At 39.3% G+C, this 24,305-nt stretch overlaps 1 protein-coding gene across 1 annotated transcript; it reads right to left on the bottom strand.

The window, feature by feature from the left end:
• Nucleotides 1–1,352: 1,352 nt before the first annotated feature.
• Nucleotides 1,353–23,728, bottom strand: LOC140171712 (alcohol dehydrogenase class-3-like). Its single transcript, XM_072195012.1, has 10 exons — nt 23,366–23,728; nt 17,565–17,666; nt 16,470–16,699; nt 14,731–14,863; nt 13,462–13,548; nt 12,602–12,731; nt 12,131–12,267; nt 5,572–5,707; nt 4,490–4,628; nt 1,353–3,531 (listed from the first exon to the last, which is right to left on the bottom strand). Exons 1-10 carry the CDS (start codon nt 23,384–23,386, stop codon nt 3,507–3,509), a joined length of 1,140 nt encoding a protein of 379 aa, XP_072051113.1. The 5' UTR covers nt 23,387–23,728; the 3' UTR covers nt 1,353–3,506.
• Between the last annotated feature and the right edge of the window lie 577 nt (nt 23,729–24,305).

Below are 24,305 nucleotides of genomic sequence, written 5' to 3'. Positions count from 1 at the left end.
TCTTTTTTGCCGGCTAAAGGGGGCCAACACATTCAACCGAGACGAGGGCAACCACTTCCTACCCCATATTTACGACCAACTCCACTCCAAAACGCCAGACGCCACCAACGTTGAGTTCCAACAGGAAACCGACGAGGAGTGTGAGAGTTGATCAGTCAATTGAGAAAGTATTACGATGTAGTACGAAACGTCATTGAGTTATCTTTAAACCAAAATACTCTTGGATTTGTACACAGGAACTCTTGAAAATAATATGTTTCCAATGTTTTTCTTTTTTTCTCAGAACAATCTACCCAGGCATTTCATCTGCATTTTTGCCATATTCCTCGATAGTAACGAAAGAGAAGATCAAGAAATAAACGACACATTACTAAATTATTTCATTATTTAGTTTATTATCATTGATTATGTATTTAATACAATCATAGACATATCATCAAAACACTACTGGAGTACATAGTGCACAATATTTATTGTATAATGTTCACCACTTGCTGCTAATTCACACCAATTAAAACTTGGGGTGTATTATAGATGAGTTGACTTCTGACGTCAATGCCTGGCAGTATACGCACGCATCATCACAATTTCAATTGTTTTTTGCCTGGCGGTATGCGCGCACATCAGGGGTCGTGTTTTTAAAACTCCCGCCACATCACAATAAGGCTATTGTACAGTGTAGTGGGTACATGGGGTTCACTCAAGCATATCAATATACCAGTCCCTTGCCTTTGTTGATAAACATTGAGGTCAAATCATTTACATGCATATTCATTTTAATCACTAGTAAATAATAGGCAACATACTCCTTGTACAAACCAAAATTAACCTAAAATTAATTATCGGAATATTTGTATCTAAATTATTGTTTTTGGTCAAGTTGTTTTTCTTGGATCATTTAGCACATAATTGATTAAGAACAACAGGGTTTTCTTGCTGAAGGGGTAATTTTTTGTACACTTTCAATTGTTAATTTTTCCTCTGAAGGGGTATAACACATTGTCCAGGGTAATTTTTTATTTTACCAATGCCTGTCTAAAGTTCACTGAATTGTTGACCCGAATTTGGTGCAGACCAAAAATGTTCTTCTTGAATTTTCGCATTACTACTAATTCATACCCAATAGTAACTAACCAAACAATTCATTCTCATAATAACATGGGTAAATTTTGTTGACTCACCTCCAGATGAAAATATGGGGTATTTCTATGTCATATCATGGACTATATGAACGCGTAGGTTTTCAAGATTTTGTACGTGTTGGACTTTGTACTTTGGATTTGAAGGGGCTACACAAAGTGTGCAAACCCGTATTTACATCCTGTGCGTTAAAGTAAACCCTGTTGTACGAGTTGTATTTTACATACCGCCTTTATTCTATTAGACACAATACATCTTTGTGTTTTTACATTGGCTACAAAAATAGTAGTAATGCTGGCTTCATACTTTCCTGCCGCTTGCTGCTTTGCCGCCCTGAAGATGATTTTGCTTCACTGCGCAGTCGCACCAGAAACGCTAGTGGTGACCAGCGGCAAGCCAATATGTGATGCGATCAAGCAAAATCAGTCGGAACTCGGAAATATTGATTTTGAGATATAGCCGAACAAAGGAAATATTTCCCTTTGTTTCCTATTGTTTTGGAAACTCTCTGATTGCTCATATCTTTGGAACTAGTTGTTCAATTTTAATGGAACTTTCTGCAAAATACAGCTTTGTAAATGCTTCTAACTATTCTATAAGAAATTGAAAATTTAATATTTCCGAGTTCCGACTGATTTTGCTTGATCGCATCACATATATTGATCACTCCACCGCTTTGCCCAAGCGGCAGCATCTCCAGGAGTTGAATTCAAGTCAACTCGGAGTGCCGCTCTGACGTATGAGAACAGGATACGATTTTGGAGCGGTGCAGAGCGGCAACATTGGCTTTCAGAGTCATTCCGCTGCCGCTCCGCTTGTAGAAAGTATGAAACCTGCATAAAACAAATTATATTTAGAGTACACAAGCAAGGTTTTTTTAAAATAAAGTAAGCTGCTGAAGAATGAATGAAAGTCACAGGCAAATGTAATAAATCAATTATACTAGTAACAGGCTTGGCACTTACATGCATTTGGGGTCCAGAACCTCCCAAGTTTTACCACCTGGACTTCCAAATATTACTCATGTAGTGAGTCTATGCTCAGTCTATGCTCCTCAATCCCTTAAGTGACAGAGGGCAGTGCTACCAATGGCTAAACAAAACATGAAATAATTACAATAGTTTTGTTCCCTATTTTCGGCATTCAAAGTGGTCCTAGTCAATAACATAATATTACATACATATTGCTACGATTTCAGCTGAGGGACGGACAGGAAATTATGGTTTTTGAGAGATTGTTTAATCGTCTGATTACTTTTAAACATGAGGTAGGTAATTGATAATTTGATTGTGAATTTACTTTAACACCCTGGTTTACAAACAGTATTTATTTATTTATTACATCATATTTGCTCAGGGTAGCCTGATCAGCTAAAACGTTTTTCTTACACAGAGCCCTGAGTTTGTTTTCTTTGTATTTCATCTCTTTGGTAACAGCCGACTACACAAATCAAGTTGTATTTACCTCATTTATATATATTTAAATCTTTCAACCTGTCTATTTGTATGGCAGTGTATTTTTAGGAGAGCACTGAGCAATTTGTCACACCCACTCCCCTGATGATATACCACACATAAGAGTGACATATCACCCTATTGTGACTTGATATCTTGCTAACAAAATACTGTCTCTCCCAAAAGCTGTTTTTCAGCCCATAAGAACATTTCAGACTCTTCCTCTTGATTTTAAGACAACTTTTGAAACTACTTTATAAGCTCAAAGTAGAGTCTACAATACTTCATGTAAGCATACATGAAATTAGTCTATTGCCAAGACTTCATTGAGGGATTAGACAGCTTCATTCCATAAGCTGTATAATCCCTGTCTTGATATTAGACTACTCTGAGTAAGCTTACATGAAGGTAATAGTACAACCAAAACACTGTCATAATTATCATAAATGTTGACCCATTCACAATTACACCACATGCTTTATAAAGCATTAATCATATTTTGGCAAAGTTACTGTAACTAACAGTTGATTTTCAAGACACAGAAACTGATAGATTCTTACAGAATAGAATTTAAAAACAAAATCACATAAAACCTCTTTCATCAAATATATAAGAAACACAATTCCACGATTTCAGTTTTCATTTAGTTAACCCCTGAGCACTACCTCACTTTAATCACCAATCAGAATGGAGCTTTGCAAATAATTCACCCCAATTTTTTTGTGTGGTGAAATTATTCTAACAACGTTGCTGATTGGTCCAATTGATAATTCATTTTGGCCAATCGGCAGGTAGTTCTCATGGGTTTAAGTGATTACGCTCCCTGGAAGTCAAAACCAAATCATCCCATTATAATGCCGGTTGCCTTTACCATGTTTTCTTTTGTAAGGTTGTTTTTGTTGCATCTCCTGTTTAGAAGTGCACGATAGTACGAATGCTGTGGAAACAGAGAAAACAAATAAATAAATGAGAATTAGCACAATCTGGAGATATTGTAAAGCGTGATGTTTTTTGTACAAAGTTTCACCAAAATTGCATGCATGTAAACATTCTCTTCATCAGTTGCAGTCAGACTCGTAGTATTGGGACAGTACAGGTCCCGAGCCATGAGTACGGGTACAGGTTCCAGACCATGGGTACTTATGTTCTTCTCGCACAACAGCGCCCATAAAAGCGTGATGCAGTATAAGCACAATAACACATTCTACGCCAAGCATTTGGCTACGAGTAAATGTTCCCTCGGAAGTAAACAACTTAAAATATTTGTGAAAAAAGTGACGTTTCTCTTCGCACTATTTTGTGCTAATAAAATAGAAATAAAGGGTACAGCATTATCCTTTACACCCAAATAATGTGTCATCTGCATTAAAACGTTTTGATAATGGGTTCGGTGTGTCTCACCCTTTTTTATGTTTTTACTGCCTCAGACACATTATTTGGGTGTAAAGGATAATGTAATACCCTTTATTTTTTAAATTTAAATTATATGTACAAAAAACACTTCATAAGGCCATCTTAATTTAATAGTTAGTCTCAAAGCCCTTCCCAAGTTAAAAACCTAATGCGGAATGCGGCTTTTTAAGGTCTTTTTTAATTTTATTCTTTTTATCTGTGGAACGAGCTTTTTGACAAGAATAGATCACCTTTTCATCTCTCATGGTCAAGATTAAGAATTTTATTGCGATTTACGATTTAGGCTATTCTGACGTCAGACATGAGATTTTTATGTGGTGGATTGGATTGGAAAAAAATATAACAGGCTGAAAAAAACTGAAATTTACTCAATCCAGTTGGAATAACGTGCAAAAAATGGGTTTTTTTACTGAATGCGTGCGGGGGGCTTTGAGACAAACTATTAAATTAAGAATGGCCTAAAAAAATACATATACCCTTACCTTTCTCCTGCGTGTAGGAGATCAAAGGCCTTGTTGATTTCCTCGTACTGCACGTTGTGGGTGATGAATTCGTCGACCTTGATCTTTTTGGCCATGTACTCTTCTACCAATTTGGGGACGCTTTCACGACTCTTGAAACCTGTACAATTAATGTAGAATTAATATTGCACTATACCTGTTGCTATCCATACACCCCTTATGGAAGACATGACCTTAATCTCCCACACAGGGGGTGTCGATTTCAAATGGAGTCACCCATTCAGGTATCCCCATTTGAAATTCACACCCCCTGTGTGATAGATTAAGGTTGTGTCTTCCACAGGGGTGTATGGATTTCAACTGGAATAGCCCATTCCAGTCACTATCTTAACCCCAATCGTCGGAGGAGATATTTTACCCTTCCCATAATCCTTTGCAACATGATATGTCACTTCATTTCATCAAATGACACTCCCATTACCTGTACAGGTTCCCTTTGTTTTCATTTTGAAAATAGACTGGCTAAACATGTAGAGTCAAGATATAAATACATTTGACAAGATCTGGATGTGCTCTGTTCATTGAGGTACGTTTCACCAAATCAGTACAAAAAATTAAAATGGGATGCATTATGGGAAGTGTAAGATATCTTGACTGTTCATTTGTCATATTTTGCCATTTGTCACCAGTAGGTCTCACAATGCTCAGCAATTTGTTCTTTTTCCCCCTTTCTTAATTTTTCCATTATCCGTTTCCCATATTTAGATTTTTTCTGGGGCTTTGCGAACTGTTGTGGAAATGCTGATACCACAACACTGTGGATTTCATAAACCTGCTCAAATCTATATTTGCCATCACTCACCCAGGGCTGTAACCAGGGGGGGCTGGGGGATCCCTCCCCCCCAATTGCCAAAGGCCCAAAAAGTCCCATTTGGGAGCGTAGCGAGTGAAAACATTAGGGTTTTTTAATGCCTTTTTGGTCAAAAAAAACTTTTTCAAAATCCGCCCCTAGTCCAAAAAAGGTCCAAATTTTGAAGAAAAAAAAGGTCTACTTTTTCAAAATCAGCCCCCAAAATAATTCCTGGTTACAGGCCTGCACTCACCTCCAAAGGCGGTTCCCTTCCAGACACGCCCGGTAACCAGCTGGAATGGTCTGGTAGCTATCTCCTTGCCTGCCGCAGCCACGCCTATGATTGTAGACACGCCCCAGCCCTTGTGACAAGACTCCAAAGCCTCACGCTATTAGGATAGGATCAAGGAACGGACAGACAGAGAGAATAATCAGGGGGCGTGTACTCAAATTGACCTGCTATAAAGTGAATATGTGTACCTCTATATCAAAAGGATGCACTTGTCCGCTGTTACATGTTCTTTTTACATAATAGTTCAAAGTAAATACCAGATTCATCTCAAGTGGAGATTACTTCAAATCATCTCCATTCTCTAAGTCACATGGTTTAGGAATGTTCTCTGTATTCCTCGTGACTTGGATTGATTTCAAATGACCTTCTCTTGAAGAAGAGTCCGGTATTTATTTCTAGTTATTGTGTAAAAAGAGACGCATGTAGCAGCCGAAGAGTGCATCCTTTTGATATGGATGTACACATATTCTATTAAACAATCCAATCAGATAACCCTACACTGTAACTGTAAGTCCTTAGCTACATACATGTCAACTCAACCCTAATGTTACACATGAGAAACAATGGGAACTGGGAAAAATCTGGGATACTGCATCTTCAAGAGCGGAGTAACATAATTAACCACATCTTATGTGTCGGCTTCAGTAGCACCTTTTGTTAGAATTAGTAGCAACATTTTATGTATACCTTGTGCCGCTCCTAGATAAGTAGTGACGCCACTATGTGTTTTAGGTTGCGCAGCTTCGAAACATGCACCGTTCTTAGAATCACATCTGGGGAGGGAGGCACTTGTGTTTCAAGTTGTATATCACCTGCGTACAATGACTTTCAAAAAGCACCCAAAGCAACTATTTTTCATCAGTGTAAAATCAGTGGCGTAGCTGCCGGGCCCCCCCGGCAAAAATTGCCTATTCGGGTCCCCACCCTAGTGCAAGGAAAAAAGAAAAAAAAAACAGGAGGGGAAAGAGGAAAAAGAGAGAGAGAGAGGGAGAGGAGGGCAGAGAGATGGGGAATCCATATGATATGCAATACCATACAATTATTATCAATAAGCCCGGCAAAATTGTCTATTTGGGCCCCCCAAGTGCAGGGAAATTTGGTGGATTTGGCCCCCCGCCCCATACAGGCTTGCCCCCCTGAAAAAATCCCAGCTACGCTCCTGTGTAAAATGGACCCAAAGCAAGTACTACCAGGTCGCTTTTCCTACCCTATGCAAGTATTTTAGTGTCATGAGTTGTGATGAACACACCTAAAACCGCTAGCAATCAAGACAAACCAACGAAAAAAAGCAAACATTTTGAACAGATTTGTGTACAATTTCACCCTGAACTTAATCTTCATTTGAATTGATTTTTGTAAGCATCTTGATGCTGAGTAAGGAATCCAGTTACTACACTGGAATTTCAGTGACTCAAGACAAGCGGTATGTTATTTATGATAAGAAAAGAGGTACCGCTATAGAATGTACATCATTTCTTAACATATATAATGAACCACTTATCTTGAATCACTGAAATTTCAGTGAAGTAATTGGATTCCTTGCCCCTATAATATACATAACTTTTGTTACCAGTGTGTAGTTACTTTTTGAGAATAATGCAGAATTAGTCACAAAATTTATCAGAGGGTGTAGTACCACCATAAGCGAAATACTTGGTGTATCAAGACCAGGCGTGACAAAAAAACACTCTTTTTACTTATTTTCTTCTACGCGGGTGATAAACATAGTGATTGACATAGTACCAAACTCAAGGTATTTGTGCAATGTAACACACATGGCTGCCTATGTGGCATGGTGGATTTGAATGCTGTGCATCAAAAGAAAAGAGAGCTTTGGACTATAGAACATAGGGCTATTCCAGTTGAAATCCATACCCCTTATAGTAGACATGACCTTAATTTCCCACACAGGGAGTGTAGATTTCGGATGGCGTCACCCATTCAGGTAAGCCCATTTGAAATTCACACTCCCTGTGTGGGAGATTAAGGTCATGTCTTCCACAGGGGTGTATGGATTTCAACTGAATAGCCCAGATAAACCTGTCAACTGATAAACTGAGAGATAACCACGGGGTTTACATAAGAAGATTAACAAAAGAGATTAACAAGTCAAACACGGAGCCATGAAAGAACAAACAGAACAGGATGGTCCCAATGTAACAATGGATTGATGACTGTGCAAAATTGGACTTCAGTGTTATGTAAGATCCAACAAGACATGAGGACTTAGATATTTGAAGGCTGAAAACTAACTGCTGAATGGCAGGTCACACTTTGGGCTATATCAGTTGAAATCCACACATGGAGTGCGAGTGTCAAGTGGGGTTCCCTGAATGTGTCACTCCTTTTGAAATCTACACCCCTGTAAGGGAGATTAAGGTGGTACTACACCCTTGATAAATTTGTGACTATTTGTGCCTTTTTTTCAAAAAATAATAACATACTGGTAACAAAAGTTATGTATATTATAGGGGCAAGGAATCAAGTTACTACACTAGAATTTCAGTGACTCAAGACAAGTGGTACGTTATTTATGATAAGAAAAGAGGTAAGGATAGAACGTACCTCATTTCTTAACATATGAACCACTTGTCTCGAATCACTGAAATTTCAGTGAAGTAATTGGATTCCATGCCCCTATAATATACATAACTTTTGTTAAAAGTGTGTAGTTATTTTTTGAGAAAAATACAAAATTAATCACAAAATTTATAAAGGGGTGTAGTACCACCTTAAGATTATGTTTTCCACGAGGGGTATATGGATTTCAACTGGAATAGCCCTTATTGAACTGAGCTCAATTTATGCAGACAAGCCCAACACTGCAGTTTCATGGGTAAAGACAATTGACATAGGACATATCACAATAGGTGAGAGACTAACACAAGCATAAAAAAATTCACAAAAAAAACAAAACAATAGAATAGCTAGCACCAGTAGTGGAAGTAGATGGGTACAAAACAAAAAGGTATACAAATAGTGGATGCTGGCAATAACACTTTACGAGAATTCTTCCCTATAACTTCTCCAGATTCACGCAAATCAGTGTAGGGGAATCTCTGCAAGAATGGACAGGTGGGGGCCCAGAAATGTTTGGAAGGGTGCAAATTTATAACTGATAACAGGTGGCAGGGGGCCCAGACATGTTCGCAACCAAAGAGGTAGTTGCACCAGGCAAGAAGACCTTAGCCAATGCAAATAGTCTATAGAATGTAAAACACTTAACAGAATGTACACATTAATTGGTTAGTTGAACATGGGTTCTCAAGGATTCAAATTTGGTGGGTATGAGTGCATTTAGATGAACTTGGGTTCTCAAGGATTCAAATTTGGTGAGAATGAGTGCATTTAGGTGACCTAAGGGGGCTGGCATTTTCTTCAGAAGGGGGGGTTCCCAAATATACTGGGGGTCATTAATTTTGGGAAAGAAAAATAGGGGGGTCATAAAGTTTTTGATGACCAAAATGTAGGGAGTCACAAGATGACCACAGATAGTGTGCTTATTTTATTCAAAAGACTGATTTCAATACAATTTTATCCTGTTTAAGGGGCAAGGTGTATCGGTGGTGGTGGGCGGAGGTCATAAAATTTTTGTTGCCGAAATAGGTGGGGTCACAATTTTATTGACGTTGACTTTTTGTAAATTTGGGACCCCTTCCGAAGAAAATGCCAACCTCCTAAGGTTCTCAAGGATTCAAATTTGGTGAGAATGAGTGCAATTGGGTGACCTAAGGTTCTCAGGGATTCAAATTTAGTGCGAATGAGTGCATTTAGATAACCAAGGGTTCACCGAGATTCAAATTTGGTGAGAATCACAGCATTGATTCTCCTCAACTTCATTTTGCAAGAATCAAAACTGATGCTCCTAGCCTTACCCATTCTGCTCACAGTAGTAAGTTACAAAAGTCAGTCAATTCTCACTTTGTTCTTACCATGAGTTTGTCAGAATCAGTTTTGATTCATGAAAAGTGCAACCAAACTGAGCATCTAGTTCTTATTTAGGGAGAATCAGAGAGCCAATTTGCATAATAATTTATTTTCATTTATTTAAAATTATGAACCTCCTCCATACAGCATACTTGTGATCTGTTGATTTGAATTAAATTTGTGTGTATTTTGATTCTTGCAAACAAAGCTTAAGGGATCGGATAGCGACATTGACATAGGGACCTGAGAGCACAACAGATACACAAAATTGCATTAATCTGGATACGAGGAATACAAGGAAATAATTTAGATCTTTTGGGGGAAAAATGTATGATCTTCAATACGAAACGTCACATTTTTCAAATGATGGGCGGCTCTCCTCCCAGCTACATACACTTTACGTATATAATTGTTATTAGTTTTATAAAGTTTGCTTCGAGGACGGTTAAATTAAAAAAATATCAATTTCAATAATGTGCCATAAAATTTGTATATCACAAATTTCAAAAAAATATTTGATATCAGAAGGTTATTCCTCATATTCAAATGCAATTTTATGTGTCTGATGTGCTCTCAGGTCCCACAAAAACTACTGTGCAAATGTTGCTATCTGATCTCTTAAGGAACTTGAATCCCTGTTAATAACATACAATGAAAATGCAATAATAATAAAGATTAAATCAATATTAAACAAAAAAACAATGGTTTTTAAACAATAAACAATTTTAGCAAAGATATGAGTAGAAAGTGGTGTTATTAATATCTGAATACCCAGGGTGTAACTTATGTTTTTTTGACACTAAAGTGAGAATGGTAATTGAATGAACGCAGCATAACGGACACTTGTATTCCTGCCGCACGTCCATGACCGAGCTGACAACATTGGAATTTGTAAATGCAGAAGATTTCTGTGAAGTGTAAAAAAAGCTTAGGATGTGGTGCTCTCGCAAAAGGACAGGACAGTGGGCGTATAATTGAATACCTGAGTGGAAGAAGGGCCCAACTCCATTTTTTTACAAAAATGAGTTAGACCCAGCATTTTATTGCCAGCAGACTGTTCTTCCGTATGTGTGAAAGATAAGCCAAAATCCACTCTCTAAATAGTCTTGCATGTACACTTAATCATGGTTTTCATGGAAGAAAGGCCCAACTCCGTGGAGTTGGGCCCTTCTTCCACAAATATAGGGTTAAAGAGGAATGTTGTTTATCCATGAAATCTGCTTTTCACTACTATAAACTTTCTTGCTAACATATTACATGAGTTCTACTTGTGCATTTATTGGTGATTACCTAATTTCTGTAGCTATTTATAACACTAAACTGGCACTTTCAGTATATTAGTGGAAGAAGGGCCCAACTCCAGCTCAGATTAAGACCTGTACCGTTGCCATGGAAACATCATATATAATTTCGAATGTATGTAATATTGTACGTTCATGTATTAAAGGTCCCCTGAAGATGAAAACATTCTGTCTATAAAACTTTTCCAAATATTAAGTTTTTTCTTAATATCTCAAAAACAATTTTGATGGAGTTGGGCCCTTCTTCCACTCAGGTATTCAATTGATTTTGTTTTGATTTTTTAGCCAGATGGCTGCAAATGCAGAAGATCTAATATGTTTTGCAGAAGAGAGAAGATTGTCAGCAAATAAGGAAGTATTCTGCAGGATCAAGGAGGATTGGCAGCTCTGCCATGACAATGCATCCACAGGGACGCAGGAGACACATGCAATTACACCCATGTCTAAAATAGCACATTCCACTAAACACAAACTTTGGTTTTGGTCAAAACAGAACAACAGCAGTTAAAATGTTGCGAAAATGTTTTTAACAAACAGTTTGGCAAAATATTTGGGCAATGCTGAAGTAACATGTTAAAATGCTTTGCAGTAAGTTTTACTCAATATTTTTGAATATTTCTAAAATATTTTTACCCATTATATATCCTTTACATAACCCAACATTTAAACATTTTCTGTAACATGTTTACTTTGCTGGGGTGTACATTTATTTGCTATTCTGACTGTAGCCAGTCAGGTAGGAGACCAATAAAAGTTACCAGATCAACAGTAACTTTCCCCTAACCAAAATTCTGGATCAGGATTGTAAAGTTTGCAATTTTACAAGTCCTATAATGTGACATGATCTGGGATTGAAGGACTTGCGTGATAGTCTGCTTAAAAGCAGATGGGCGAGAAAAAACGAGGGGTGGCGGAAGATGAAGGGGCAGAAAGAATAATTATTTGAAAAAAAGGAGTGGCAAAAGGGGCAGCAAGAAGAATTATTAATGAAAAAAGGGTGGAAAATTATGGTAAAGGTATAAAAAAAGTTGCGTATCTAATGTCACCGCTCAAGGTGGTGGGGGTTAGGGGGGGTAACACCTCTAACTCTTTATCTACTAACCCCACATCCCCAATTTGTAGATTCTTGAGCGCCGTCCTGACTGGAAAAAAACTTGGTCAACCTTTTTGGGCTGTTGCTGAAGTGGGCGGCAAAATTGACCTTTATGTAGCCCCCCGGGAAGAAGCGGCCACGCTACGCCACTGGTCTTATCTTCAAGATCTTTTAAGATACCTGTAATCCATGTACCTACCATAGTGTTAACATTGCCAATACATTCAAATGTATAATCAAGTCCCCCATCGGTCATCTCAACCAGGGCTTGTGTGGTAGTCTTGCCGTCTTTAAGATCTTTGGGATTGAAGAACTCTGTGGCACCAAACTGCTTGGCTGGGGTGTACACAAAACAATATATAAAATAGAGAAATTAGTGCCAGATGGGCCCTATCTGCAATAGCTGCCATATATACTGGAAGACAGAGATAAAAAGACTAGTTTGCGTCTGACGTCATCTGTCAATCTGAAATTATCCAAATGTGTATAGGGCAGTTATTCCAGATAGTCAAAACCTTGAACAGTATACATGATATACATGTTGAAATAAAATACGAAAATGAGTCCTATAATTATGCTCTTTTCTCCTCGGAATCTAATCCTTGCATCAATATCACACTGATGTCATATGATACATGTCTTAATAATACACCACATGTTTATATCTTACCAACTTCTGCCTTTGCTGGATTGATATCGATAGCAATGATGCGTGAAGCTCCTACCACCTTGCAACCCATAATAACAGCCAAGCCTACAGCACCAAGACCCCACACAGCACAGGTAGACCCAGCCTCAACCTAGCGGAAACACAAAACTGACAATTATTGCAAGAAAGTTGAGGAGATATCACAGTCTGCTCATAATGTGCGCAAAATGGTAGAATTATCGGCCTCTAAGAACTGTTTTCATTGGTTACAAAGAGGGTTATATTGAGCCGGAGATGAGGTAAGGTATAGTCAGATGATAATATGTAATAAAACCTCTATTTTATTCGTTACCCAGATGATAGTACATGTAATAAAAGCTCTATTTTCATTGGTTACTCAAGTGATAATATCATGTAATGAACCAATCAGGAGCACTGTAAGAAATGCAGTAGTGTCCATGGGGATATCTCATCATTCCCATAATGCTTTGCACCATGGATTGTCCCAATTGACCTTTACGGAAAATCTCATAAGCATTTGCGAGTATACCGGAGATATCATCATTTGATGTCACGCCGATCTGTGCTGATGTGCACATCGTTTATCGAACATCATTACTGCGCATTGCAAGTCGGCGGGACGTCAAATGACAACATCTCAAACGTACTCGCAAAGGCTTATTTGTACCAGTGCTACTTATTTACAATCAAAGTACTGACATCACAGACTACTACAGACTATTTGCAAACAGCCTAAGTCTCAGTATCACCCATTAATGAGGGCTGATCTTTCCATGAAGTGTGACATACAAAACTGCTACGCTGCGCCACCGTGCCCCTATTGCATGAATAAACAAACAGAGGATAACTAATAATATTACCTTTGCGGTGTTCATGACAGCTCCGTATCCAGTAGAAATACCACACCCTAGCAGACACACCTTATCTAATGGGGCACTCTCTGCAACCTACAGCAGAAAAACAACATTATCATTAATTAGTTTACAAACACTTGGTACTCAATGTAGAATATCAATGGCACAACATAACGGCCGGCTGTTATTAAAGCCACTTTGCGGCAATAACAACCACTGCAAACAGTTTCTAGTTAGACTTGCACTTAGAATGGCCAGTGGATGAATACAGCGTGACGAATGCTCGTGTTCGCTGCGTGACGCAAAAGTGAATCCAACTCACTCCTGATTGGTTGGTATCTGGTCTTCTGATTTGGTTTAATCACTATTTTGTCTTTTGAAATATGTCAAATATTCTGACGGTAGCATATTATTTCTTCACGATGCATAAGTCACATTCATATTCATTATACCCGTATCAAACCACACCCACACAGGCATCCACATACTATTAGTTATTAGGTTCAGCGTCGGTATGGTACGGGAAATTATCGTGCGTGAAGTGTCATACTGGGTGAAGCCGAAGGCTGAACCCAGTATGACACTGAGCGCACGATAATTTCCGCACCATACCGACGCTGAACCTAATAACTAATTTATCATACCACTAAGTCATTCTAAATATTGAAATAATTACGTTTTAAACATTTTAATTGCTGCTAAATAAGCTTAAATAGGAAAAACATTACAAAAAATAGATGACTGTTCCGCGTATTACAGATTGCGTGCATTTTACGCGCCCGTTTTACACGAATCGCTTATACGCGTACCTCGCCGTACACGAGTATCGGCCATGCGAAATACGCTCTCACTTCCTAGATATAAAGCGTAAAATACGCACTCACTGACTAGATACTGAAAATATATCAGGTTAGCGGTGTTCTTTGATGTTTCCCTTAGTGGTATGATAACCACTCTTACACACCCCTACTTGTAAAAACCGGCAAACAAGGACCTTCAACTTTTTCGTACCTAACCGAGGACCTTGCATACCAGAAGCTACATGTACGCTCCATTCCATGGAGCCACTTGACTTTTTACTATCCAACCGTTACCTGACTTTTCAACGGCAAACGAGACATGTTCCTATAATGCCATTTTTACGTTGTTTGTGATACGCTGTTAGGTAGAAGGAACCGCAGACATTCTCATCTAATTACGGGTGTGCATCCTTGATTGCATGTCTTTTCAAATACCCAACCACACCCGCACAGATATTTTACGGAATACATCTACCTTTGCTACAGCAATCTCTGGTACCACAGTGAACTCGGAGAAAGTTGACGTCCCCATAAAATGAGCAAGTTCCTTTCCTTTGCACGTGAATCTTGAAGTGCCATCTGGCATAACACCCGCTCCTTGGGTAGATCTGAAGAAAAGCAAATAAAAATGGTGAATGGAATTTCATGCCAATATTAGGGTTGTCACTACGCCAGACGGCGCTGGACAGGGCCATCCGGCACTCACAAAAAACAACATTTTAATTATTTTTTTAATATTTTTTTAAAAACATCTCCGGAAGTGGATGATGATATTTCATCATAAAAAGAGCAAAAAATACTTTTAGGTGGGTGGTACCCTCAAAGCCTATTCCCCGATCCCTAGCGTTCACTAAAAAGATACGCTTCAACTTCAATATTTTAACCTGCAATATGTCCTGCATCTTATACCATAAGATTCCAAACTAAATATGGCACTATCTAGCAAACAAAAGGAGTTGAGCACATCACTGCGTGAGCTCCTGGCAATCAAGTGTCTATAGAGTGGTGATCCAACAAGCTTAACTCCATAAGAACTACCTGCCGATTGGCCAAAAAGAAGTTTTCATTATCAATTGGACCAATCAGCAACATTGTTAGAATAATTTCACCACACAAAAAATTGGGGTGAATTATTTGCAAAGCTCCATTCTGATTGGTGATTAAAGTGAAGAAATCACGTAATTGACCAATCAGAGGCAATGTTAGATCGGCAGGTAGTGCTCAGGGGGGTTAACATTGGTATTTTACCCTTTTATGGTGGCTTGATGAGGGGGACATCCTTGAATGCAATTTCTTCAAATAGCAACAATATATAACAATTAATCAATGAAACATAGCATTGTTGGGCAGGAAAAACCTCCTATGTACTTGTGACCCTTGAACAAGTTTAAAACAAAACTGCCAAGAGGTTACATAGGAGGTTTTGTTTTACAAATGTTTAGGGGCCAGGGGTCAGTATTATACTCCCATTCCTCGTATGTTATTTTTTCAATGAGTGGCTTTACACATTTTTTTGAAGGAAATTCTACTATAAATTGATCTCATCTGGGAGTTTTATTTGACAGGTCGCTGGCTAAGCCCTTACACAAATTGGGCAATTCCATAATTTAAAATCTATACACTCCCTATGGAAGACATGACCTTAATCCCCTACAGGGGGTGTAGATTTCAAATTCTGTCGGTCGGACATCCGGGCATGAACCGGCTGACAATAGCACTGGAGTGAAAACAACACTCGCATTCACTGAACTCTGGAGTGTATCACAAGCTATCACACTATTGTGCCAGGTTCAACTCTCTGCAAATAAAAATATGCAATAAGTTTTCACTCCAATGCATGAATGGATGTGACGTGGCCCCGACCGAGAGAATAGAATTGCCCATTCAGGAACCCCTCCCCTTTGTAACTCACACTAAATGTGTGGAAGATTACGGCCATGTCTTCTATAGACCACTTGACATGTGATGTCATTGCCCGGCAGTATGGCAATTTTCATTCTTCTTTGCCTTGCAGTGTGCCTATGTGTTGTAGTTTGCTCAGGGCACGTGCATTTTAAATCACCCACCACATTTCATATAGTACAAGAAAGTCATTGAACAGAGTAGCGGTTCGTTCAAGCATATCGATAGACCAGTCCCTCGCCTTTGTTGATAAACAATGATGTCAAGTGGTCTATAGGGTGTGTGTGTGGATGTCAACTGGAATAACCTTACCTGATTTTACCACATAGGTTTGTCTTAGGATGCTTGCAGAACTTGCATTCCTTGCACTGTGGTATGTACAGTGGGATCACATGATCCCCGGTTTTCAGTGAAGTCACTCCTTCTCCGACGCTCTCTACGATTCCACCTCCTTCGTGGCCGAGGACACATGGGAACTTGCCTTCAGAATCGAGGCCACCCAATGTGTAGGCATCGGTGTGGCATACCCCTGTGGCTAGGATCTGTAAAGCAACAGCAATCAGGTTTTAAAGCCATATTGTTACATTTGCTGAGGAGCACGCCCTCAATATTTTTCAAAATTCTGTTTTTTACACGATTGTAATGTACTTTAGTAAACTAACATACCCTGCAAAAATCAAGACTTTAGGTGCTGTAGTTTTGTCAAAATCTGATATTTTGAATAAAGCGCAGGAACCGTCATTGAATTATTATGATGGAAACATTAGTTGAATGCATGTGCGATGTTCATAACACAGTACATACATTGGTGAGTGACATAGGCGCTGGTAGTAAAATCCAATTTTCTTTGCTTTAGCACAGTTGTTCTGCTCAAAATTAAAAGGGGACATATCTGATAGTGACAGTAAAAGCTAACATTTATTGAAAAGAATTACTTAATCTAATTTTATGGAATTGTTACAATCAGCTTCAAGTTTTCTAGTACAATATGTACATGTATGTATCCCCATGCAATATTGTACCACATCTGTTCCATTGACCATACACGCCCTATGATTTCAGCGCCCACTCAGCGACTTAACTTCTCATGATGGTCCTCCATCATTATGTGCACTCACAAGTTCACCCCTACGGGTGTTCGCCTCCAAACGGGGGACACAGTTTAGGACTATGCAAACGCGGACATTTTACCTACATGTAGCAACTGCAGATGGTATATTTAATGCACAATAGAGGGCGTATCTCGCAAATGCATATTATACATGCAATTGTGGTCGGTTTGCAGACCTCGAAACTGAAAACGGTCCCCTTTGCAGAGTGGTCCACGGTTTGAATGTGAAATGTCATGTGCATGTCCTTGTTTGTCGGTAAACACATACGCACAAAAATCTTACAGTTTAGTCTTACCTTAATTCGAACCTCGCCTGCCTTGGGTGTGCCAACCTCGATTTCTTCAAGGCTGAGTGGCTTCTTTGGTTCCCAAGCAACAGCAGCACGACATTTGATGGGCTGAAAGTAAATCAAACATTTCACATTAAATATCAGTATTTGGCATGCTTGGTATTGCTATTACATAAACATGTACACCCAGGCCCGTAACCAGGACTTTTATCCCAAAATTTGAACCTTTTTGACCAAAAAGGCATGCTCGCATAAATGGGACTTTTGGGTCAAAAAAGGGAACTTTGGGGGCATTTTGGGATGGGGGCATTTTGGGATGGGGCATCCGCCCCTCAGCCCAGCCCCTGTTACGGGCCTGTTTACACCCATGAAATGTGTGTCATTGACTTTGCTTACTGCATCCATAATCAGACACACATAATTATAAACAAAATAGGTTTCTGTAGCAGCATCACTAACATGTTTTATTACTTTTACTTGACAGCAGTATTCATATCATTTGACAGTAGTAGTACCACTCATGACACAAAGATACAAAACATATTATTTAACATACGAGTACGGGCCAGGCTTTTGAGTTTAAAAAAATTGAAAAACTCAAAGCCTGAAGGGGCTGTAATTTTCTTTGGCACAGTGTATATATGAAAAATCATTCTGTGGTCATGTTTTCTGAGGTGGGCCCCCAAAAAAGGTGGAGCTGTCACATTTTCCAAAAATTTTTTTCTTCTTCTTCATATATTTTTGCTAAAATCCATCATTTTAAAGCAAAGTCATCGAGACCCAAAGCCAATATCTCTCAGAAATTTTGTCCAAGAACATATTTTCAACATACCTGAAGTTGATGGTGGGGCAAAATGTCTGACATTGCTTTTCAGGGGGGTCAAAATGTACAAAAAATGTACAATTGGAGTTTTGCATGGGTAATATCTCAGCTAAAAGTATTCCAATAGGCTCAATTATTGGATAAGAATAATATATAATGCTACCAAAGGGCTCTGACTGGCAAAAAATGGACAATAAAATTATTTTTACTTTTGGAGTTCTGACACCCCGAAGTTGGTCCTGGATGTACGAAGTTGCATTTTGAGGGCCCTATATCTTTTTAAGTAAAGGAGTTACAAGTTTTCTGATGCCAGATTTGAATTCTACACAAAAAAGTACCCCAGTAAGTATACATATGGTATAGGCCTACTTTTTAAAGTTATTGGGGGTTCCCTTTATACATTTATAATTATATGCTCGCCCCCACCCCTTTTTTTTTGACTGCCAAACAATCTTTGCCCCCCCTAATAATTACATATTACGCATAATTATTGCACCACCCTCAATTGAGCAAGTACTCAATCATGCCAGCTTCCCAATGCAATACCACCTGAACATGTGTTCATACCTACTCGCTATATAACGGCGCGCGGGATTGGTCGAGAGCTGGGCATAAACAGCGTTTATGCCCGGTGGCCCGGATGTGCGATCTCGGGGTAATGAAAACGAAGGAAATTCATCGTTTTTTATGATGTTCCTTGTTATCTTTTGTTAATTATTTTGATGAAATAAGAATCACAAAATGTTCTGGTATGTATGAACGGGTTCATTGGGCATAATGGCGCCTCGGGCATAAACAACCCTTTAGTCATGAAAATATATCATGAATGAACCCCTAAAACATGCTGAATTTATACCATGATTCCATGAATACCAACAATCTTTAAATCAAGGCTCCGCGCCCTTTTTGACGACACCGACACTACAAGTTAACTACAGGTCATCCACCTCCGACGTGATGCGGGAACCCGTTTTGTTGGAGTATTGTACCAGAACCAGAACCAGAACAAACTCATTGAAACTGCAGTGCTGCCCGGGGCAGTGCTGTGGCCTGTGGCCTGGTGGCTGTAGCCTGTACATTCAGTCACACTGTCATGACAGTGTGGGTTAGTCGGGATTATGCACTTTCAGTTTCTCACGCGTTTGAACGGGAATTGGATTGCGTACTTTTTCGATGTCTAGTGAGCAAATTTCTTCAATATTTTGAGAAAATGATGTCAAATTTTCTATTCTATATTGTTTGGTAATAATGTCTTTTGCCAATAGTATGTTTAAAGTTGTAATTTTGTGGTTTTGATCGCAAAGATCGGATATTTTCGTTTCCGATTCGAATTCTGAACCCTTCGCAAGGGTGCCGATTTCGCAGAACTTTGACGATAATTTTGCCTTTTTTAGGTATGTGAGCATTCCTTACCTGAGCATGCGCATAATATTCAGCCTCTCTCAGCATAGGGGAAATCGCGCCCCCGGCGCCATTTTGGAAATTCATTACCGGTAGTAAATTTGACGGCGATGTTTTTGAAAATATTTTTTTTTTGGAATTAGATCGAGTTAGAAACAGTTCCAAAGCTTACAAGGCCAAGTCAAAAGGTTAAACTTGATCATAACCGGAAGAGGTCAGATGATTCATTGCGTGGTCGAGGCAAATTTTGGCGACTTTCTAGTGGGTTTGAAAGTGACGATTTCGATCTAATTTTTTTCGGAAATTACTCTCCAAATATCTAAATAACGGAATTGAGCGGTAAGTTAAATGGAGCACGCGGTGAATAAAGGTATTTTTTGTACATATAAAAGGTTGGTTTGATGAGATTTGATGGATGCCTTGCGCAAAAAGTGAGTGAACTGGGGACTTTGTGTAGTAATTAATTCGGCGACTTTTGCCAGTGAGTGAACATGTTTAACCCGGCATGGTTTATGTATACTAATTGAATGGGCTCATGCTGTGAATGCTGGGATAGATTCTCATTCTGTGCCGACTATGAGTAGGGGGAAGAAGCAAATTTGGACCTTTCCTATTCCTATCCCATCATGCATAGCGCTAGCAGATTTTTGCTATGATAGATGCTGAATGACTGGGGTGGGCACATCGGGTATGATGGCCGGGGAGGCCATTTTTGGCCATTTTCCTATTTGATTTTCTAAATGTTCAAATTGATGGGGGGGACGTACTCCTATGACGCTACGTCATGGGGGGGGGGGTAACTTGAGCAGGAGTGACCCCATTCTGATGATCAAGTGAACTGGCCCTCGAAGTTTCCGCAATGATCTTGAATAGGGAGCATCGCCAGCCAGTGCTCCAAAGGGTGCCTGCTCAAAGACAAAACTTAAAGCTGGGGGGGAAGGGGTAGGGGGGGTTCATACTTGAGCAGGAGTGACCCCATTCTGATGATCAAGTGAACTGGCCCTCGAGTTTCGCAATAATGATCTTCGGAATAGGGAGCATCGCCAGCCAGTGCTCCAAAGGGTGCCTGCTCAAAGACAAAACTTAAAGCTGGGGGGAAGGGGTAGGGGGGTTCATACTTGAGCAGGAGTGACCCCATTCTGATGATCAAGTGAACTGGCCCTCGAGTTTCCGCAATGATCTTCGGAATAGGGAGCATGCGCCAGCCAGTGCTCCAAAGGGTGCCTGCTCAAAGACAAAACTTAAAGCTGGGGGAAGGGGCAGGGGGGTTCATACTTGAGCAGGAGTGACCCCATTCTGATGATCAAGTGAACTGGCCCTCGAGGTTCCGCAATGATCTTCGGAATAGGGAGCATGCGCCAGACAGTGCTCCAAAGGGTGCCTGCTCAAAGACAAAACTTCCACGGGGGGCAAGGACGGGGGGTTCATACTTGAGCAGGAGTGACCCCATTCTGATGATCAAGTGAACTGGCCCTCGAGTTTCCGCAATGATCTTCGGAATAGGGAGCATGCGCCAGCCAGTGCTCCAAAGGGTACCTGCTCAAAGACAAAACTTAAAGCTGGGGAAGGGGCAGGGGGTTCATACTTGAGCAGGAGTGACCCCATTCTGATGATCAAGTGAACTGGCCCTCGAGTTTCCGCAATGATCTTCGGAATAGGGAGCATGCGCCAGCCAGTGCTCCAAAGGGTGCCTGCTCAAAGACAAAACTTAAGCTGGGGGAAGGGGGCAGTGGGGTTCATACTTGAGCAGGAGTGACCCCATTCTGATGATCAAGTGAACTGGCCCTTGAGTTTCCGCAATGGTCTTCGGAATAGGGAGCATCGCCAGCCAGTGCTCCAAAGGGTGCCTGCTCAAAACATTTTCCTGGGGGAGGGGGGGGGGTGAATGCATCAGCTAATGCTTATAATAATTAATTACCCCCCCCCCCTTGTATCAGTGAAAAGGTGTACTCGGGTGGGTAGTATAGAAACCGTGAGTTTTTCAATGACAAAACAAAATAAGACACTTGAACACAAATTTCAGTTTTTCTTTATTTTTGCATGATGTTGGCCCTCTCTGTGGTTTCCCAGGGACTGCCTTTTGAGGAGAGCGAGAGCAATCACTCTCTACTGCTCTTTAATTCATGCTCTCCTGCAAATTCCAAAAGACAGTCCCTGGTTACCATCCTCTGTCAAAGCTGGAATCTGCATCAGAAAACAGAAATAAAACAAAATGTTACTCATACATGTTCATTTGTATATCAGGGAAATATCATATTCTGCGGAAGGGGACTCCCAAATTTACAAAAAGTCAGCATCAACAAAATTGCGACCCCCCTATTTCGGCAACAAAATTTTATGACCCCCTCCCCCACCACCCACTGATACACCTTAGGGCCTATGTACCCCATGAAGAGGCTAAAATTGTATTCAGTCTTTTTGAATAAGATAAACACACTATCTGTGGTCATCTTGAGACTGCCTACATTTTGGTCATCAAAAATTGTATGACCCCCCTATTTTTCTTTCCAAAAGAAAGGACCCCCGCCCCCCTGTGTATATTTGGGCCCCCCCCCCCTCGCCTCCAAGGAAAATGATCCAGGCCCTTATGTTCACATCAATACAAATTCAATCAATCTAGGATTACATTTACAGTTCAGTATCGGTAAATGACAAGTGCTTGTTTCTTAAAATTGTGTACTCACAATGCACAGTATAGGTCTATAAGCATTTTAATATGTGCATGCACAAAAAGTTTGTACAGGAAATTGGCTGAAAAATTGAGACATTTAAATTAGCATATCTCCGCAACCACATGTCGTATGACATTCATTTATGCCTCATCAGTTTTCTTTCATTTAGCTCTTTAATATGAGATTACTTTGATGAGAATCAAAAAAGTTCAAATTTTTTTTGTATTAGGCCGTGTAAAATTAATATTTTGGTTCTCGTCCCTCCCTCCTCAATTTCTGGGATTTGTCAGATTTTTTTTTTTTTTTTTAGATTTTTCAATTTTTTAGACTTTGGAATGATTTATGAAATCTTCATACATATAAATAAGTTTATTAGAGAACAAGCATCACTTCCAAGTCTTTTTGTGGTACTCTAGGGGGTTTATCCCTCAGAATCTCACATTTGAAAAAAAAAAAAAAAAAAAGGACCTCATCGTTTCCTCAAAAAAAAAAAAAAAAAAAAAAAAAACTGACAATGCTAATTTTACATTGAAAAAAAAAAAACAAAAAAAAAAAAAAAACACCTCCCTCCCTCATCAATTCATGAAAAGCCTCTGGACGAGAACCAAAACATTAATTTTATATGGCCTTATACCTACTTTTTTGACACTAAAATGCATTCGATCCTTAATTTTGTTTCAACCGAGTCTTAAATTAGCAAGCACAATAAGGTTGGTACCACTTTTATATACATTGATAAAATTTTTAAGATTTTTTTCAAGTTTCTAACTGGCGCAAATCGTTAAGTGTGTATTTCCCATTGACATCCAAAATGGGAAATACGAGTCTGATGGACATAGGAACGGCGTCCATGAGACTCAGCGAGTCTAGTGTGGGTAAGCTTATTTAAAAAGTTAGTTTACTGTACATACCTTTCCTGCAGTATCAGACATTTTTCTCCAGTCGTTTCCTTGTCAGCCTTTTGCTAAAACTTCTCCAAACTACCTTTAAAACAGGTATGAAAGACCTCAAAAAGTGATATAAGCGGAGCAAACTTGCTGTGGATGGCGTGGAGTCGAGTACTGCTGGCTGGAACTGGTCCTGGAGAAATCCCGGGGGCTACAAGCATGGACATTTTGAATTTCCACATAGGGATGATTATATCATTTTTATACAGTTTACTGACTTTTACCACATTTACATTTTACAGTAAAACTAATCTGTATCAATAAAGACGATTATATTCCGGTTAGGAATTTAATTCTTTCAAGAATCGACCAAAGGGCATTGGGCCCATGCTCTATATCACATGTGCACCCCTGATGTATGTGTGCATAGCGTGGTACAGCGAGTGCACGTGGATGTAACACATGGGTTGAGGTCAAACACATGTACATATAGGTCACATTAAAGGGATAGTCCACGAGATAAGTTGAATTCTGATTTTTTTTGATTTTTTGAAATTCTCGATATATTATACCGGTACAAATTGTCGGGCAAATTGTATGACAAATTATTAAAATTTGATATTTAAAGCCAACGATCAATTTGAAAATTTTGACCTTGCATAGAAGATATAGGGCCTACCGTAGGCCTACCGGTTTCCCCAAAAGACCTACGGTACCCCGGTAATTCTTTTGGTGTTTCTGGGAAAATCCATAGCTTCAATTCGGAAGATCAACATTTTCAATTGATTGTCGGCTTTTCATCCCAGCTACATAGGCCTACACTTTAAGTACATATTAATTATTATTAAATTTATAAAGTTTAGAGTTATTTCGAGGATTGTTAAAATATCATAAATCGTTTGCCATTAAAAATGTGTATTTTATATCGCGATTAAAAAAAAAATCAAAATTATATATATTTATA

The sequence above is a fragment of the Amphiura filiformis genome, chromosome 15 (genome assembly GCF_039555335.1).
Source record: "Amphiura filiformis chromosome 15, Afil_fr2py, whole genome shotgun sequence".
Lineage (NCBI taxonomy): Eukaryota > Metazoa > Echinodermata > Ophiuroidea > Amphilepidida > Amphiuridae > Amphiura > Amphiura filiformis.
This window is presented reverse-complemented; position numbering and strand designations above follow the sequence as displayed.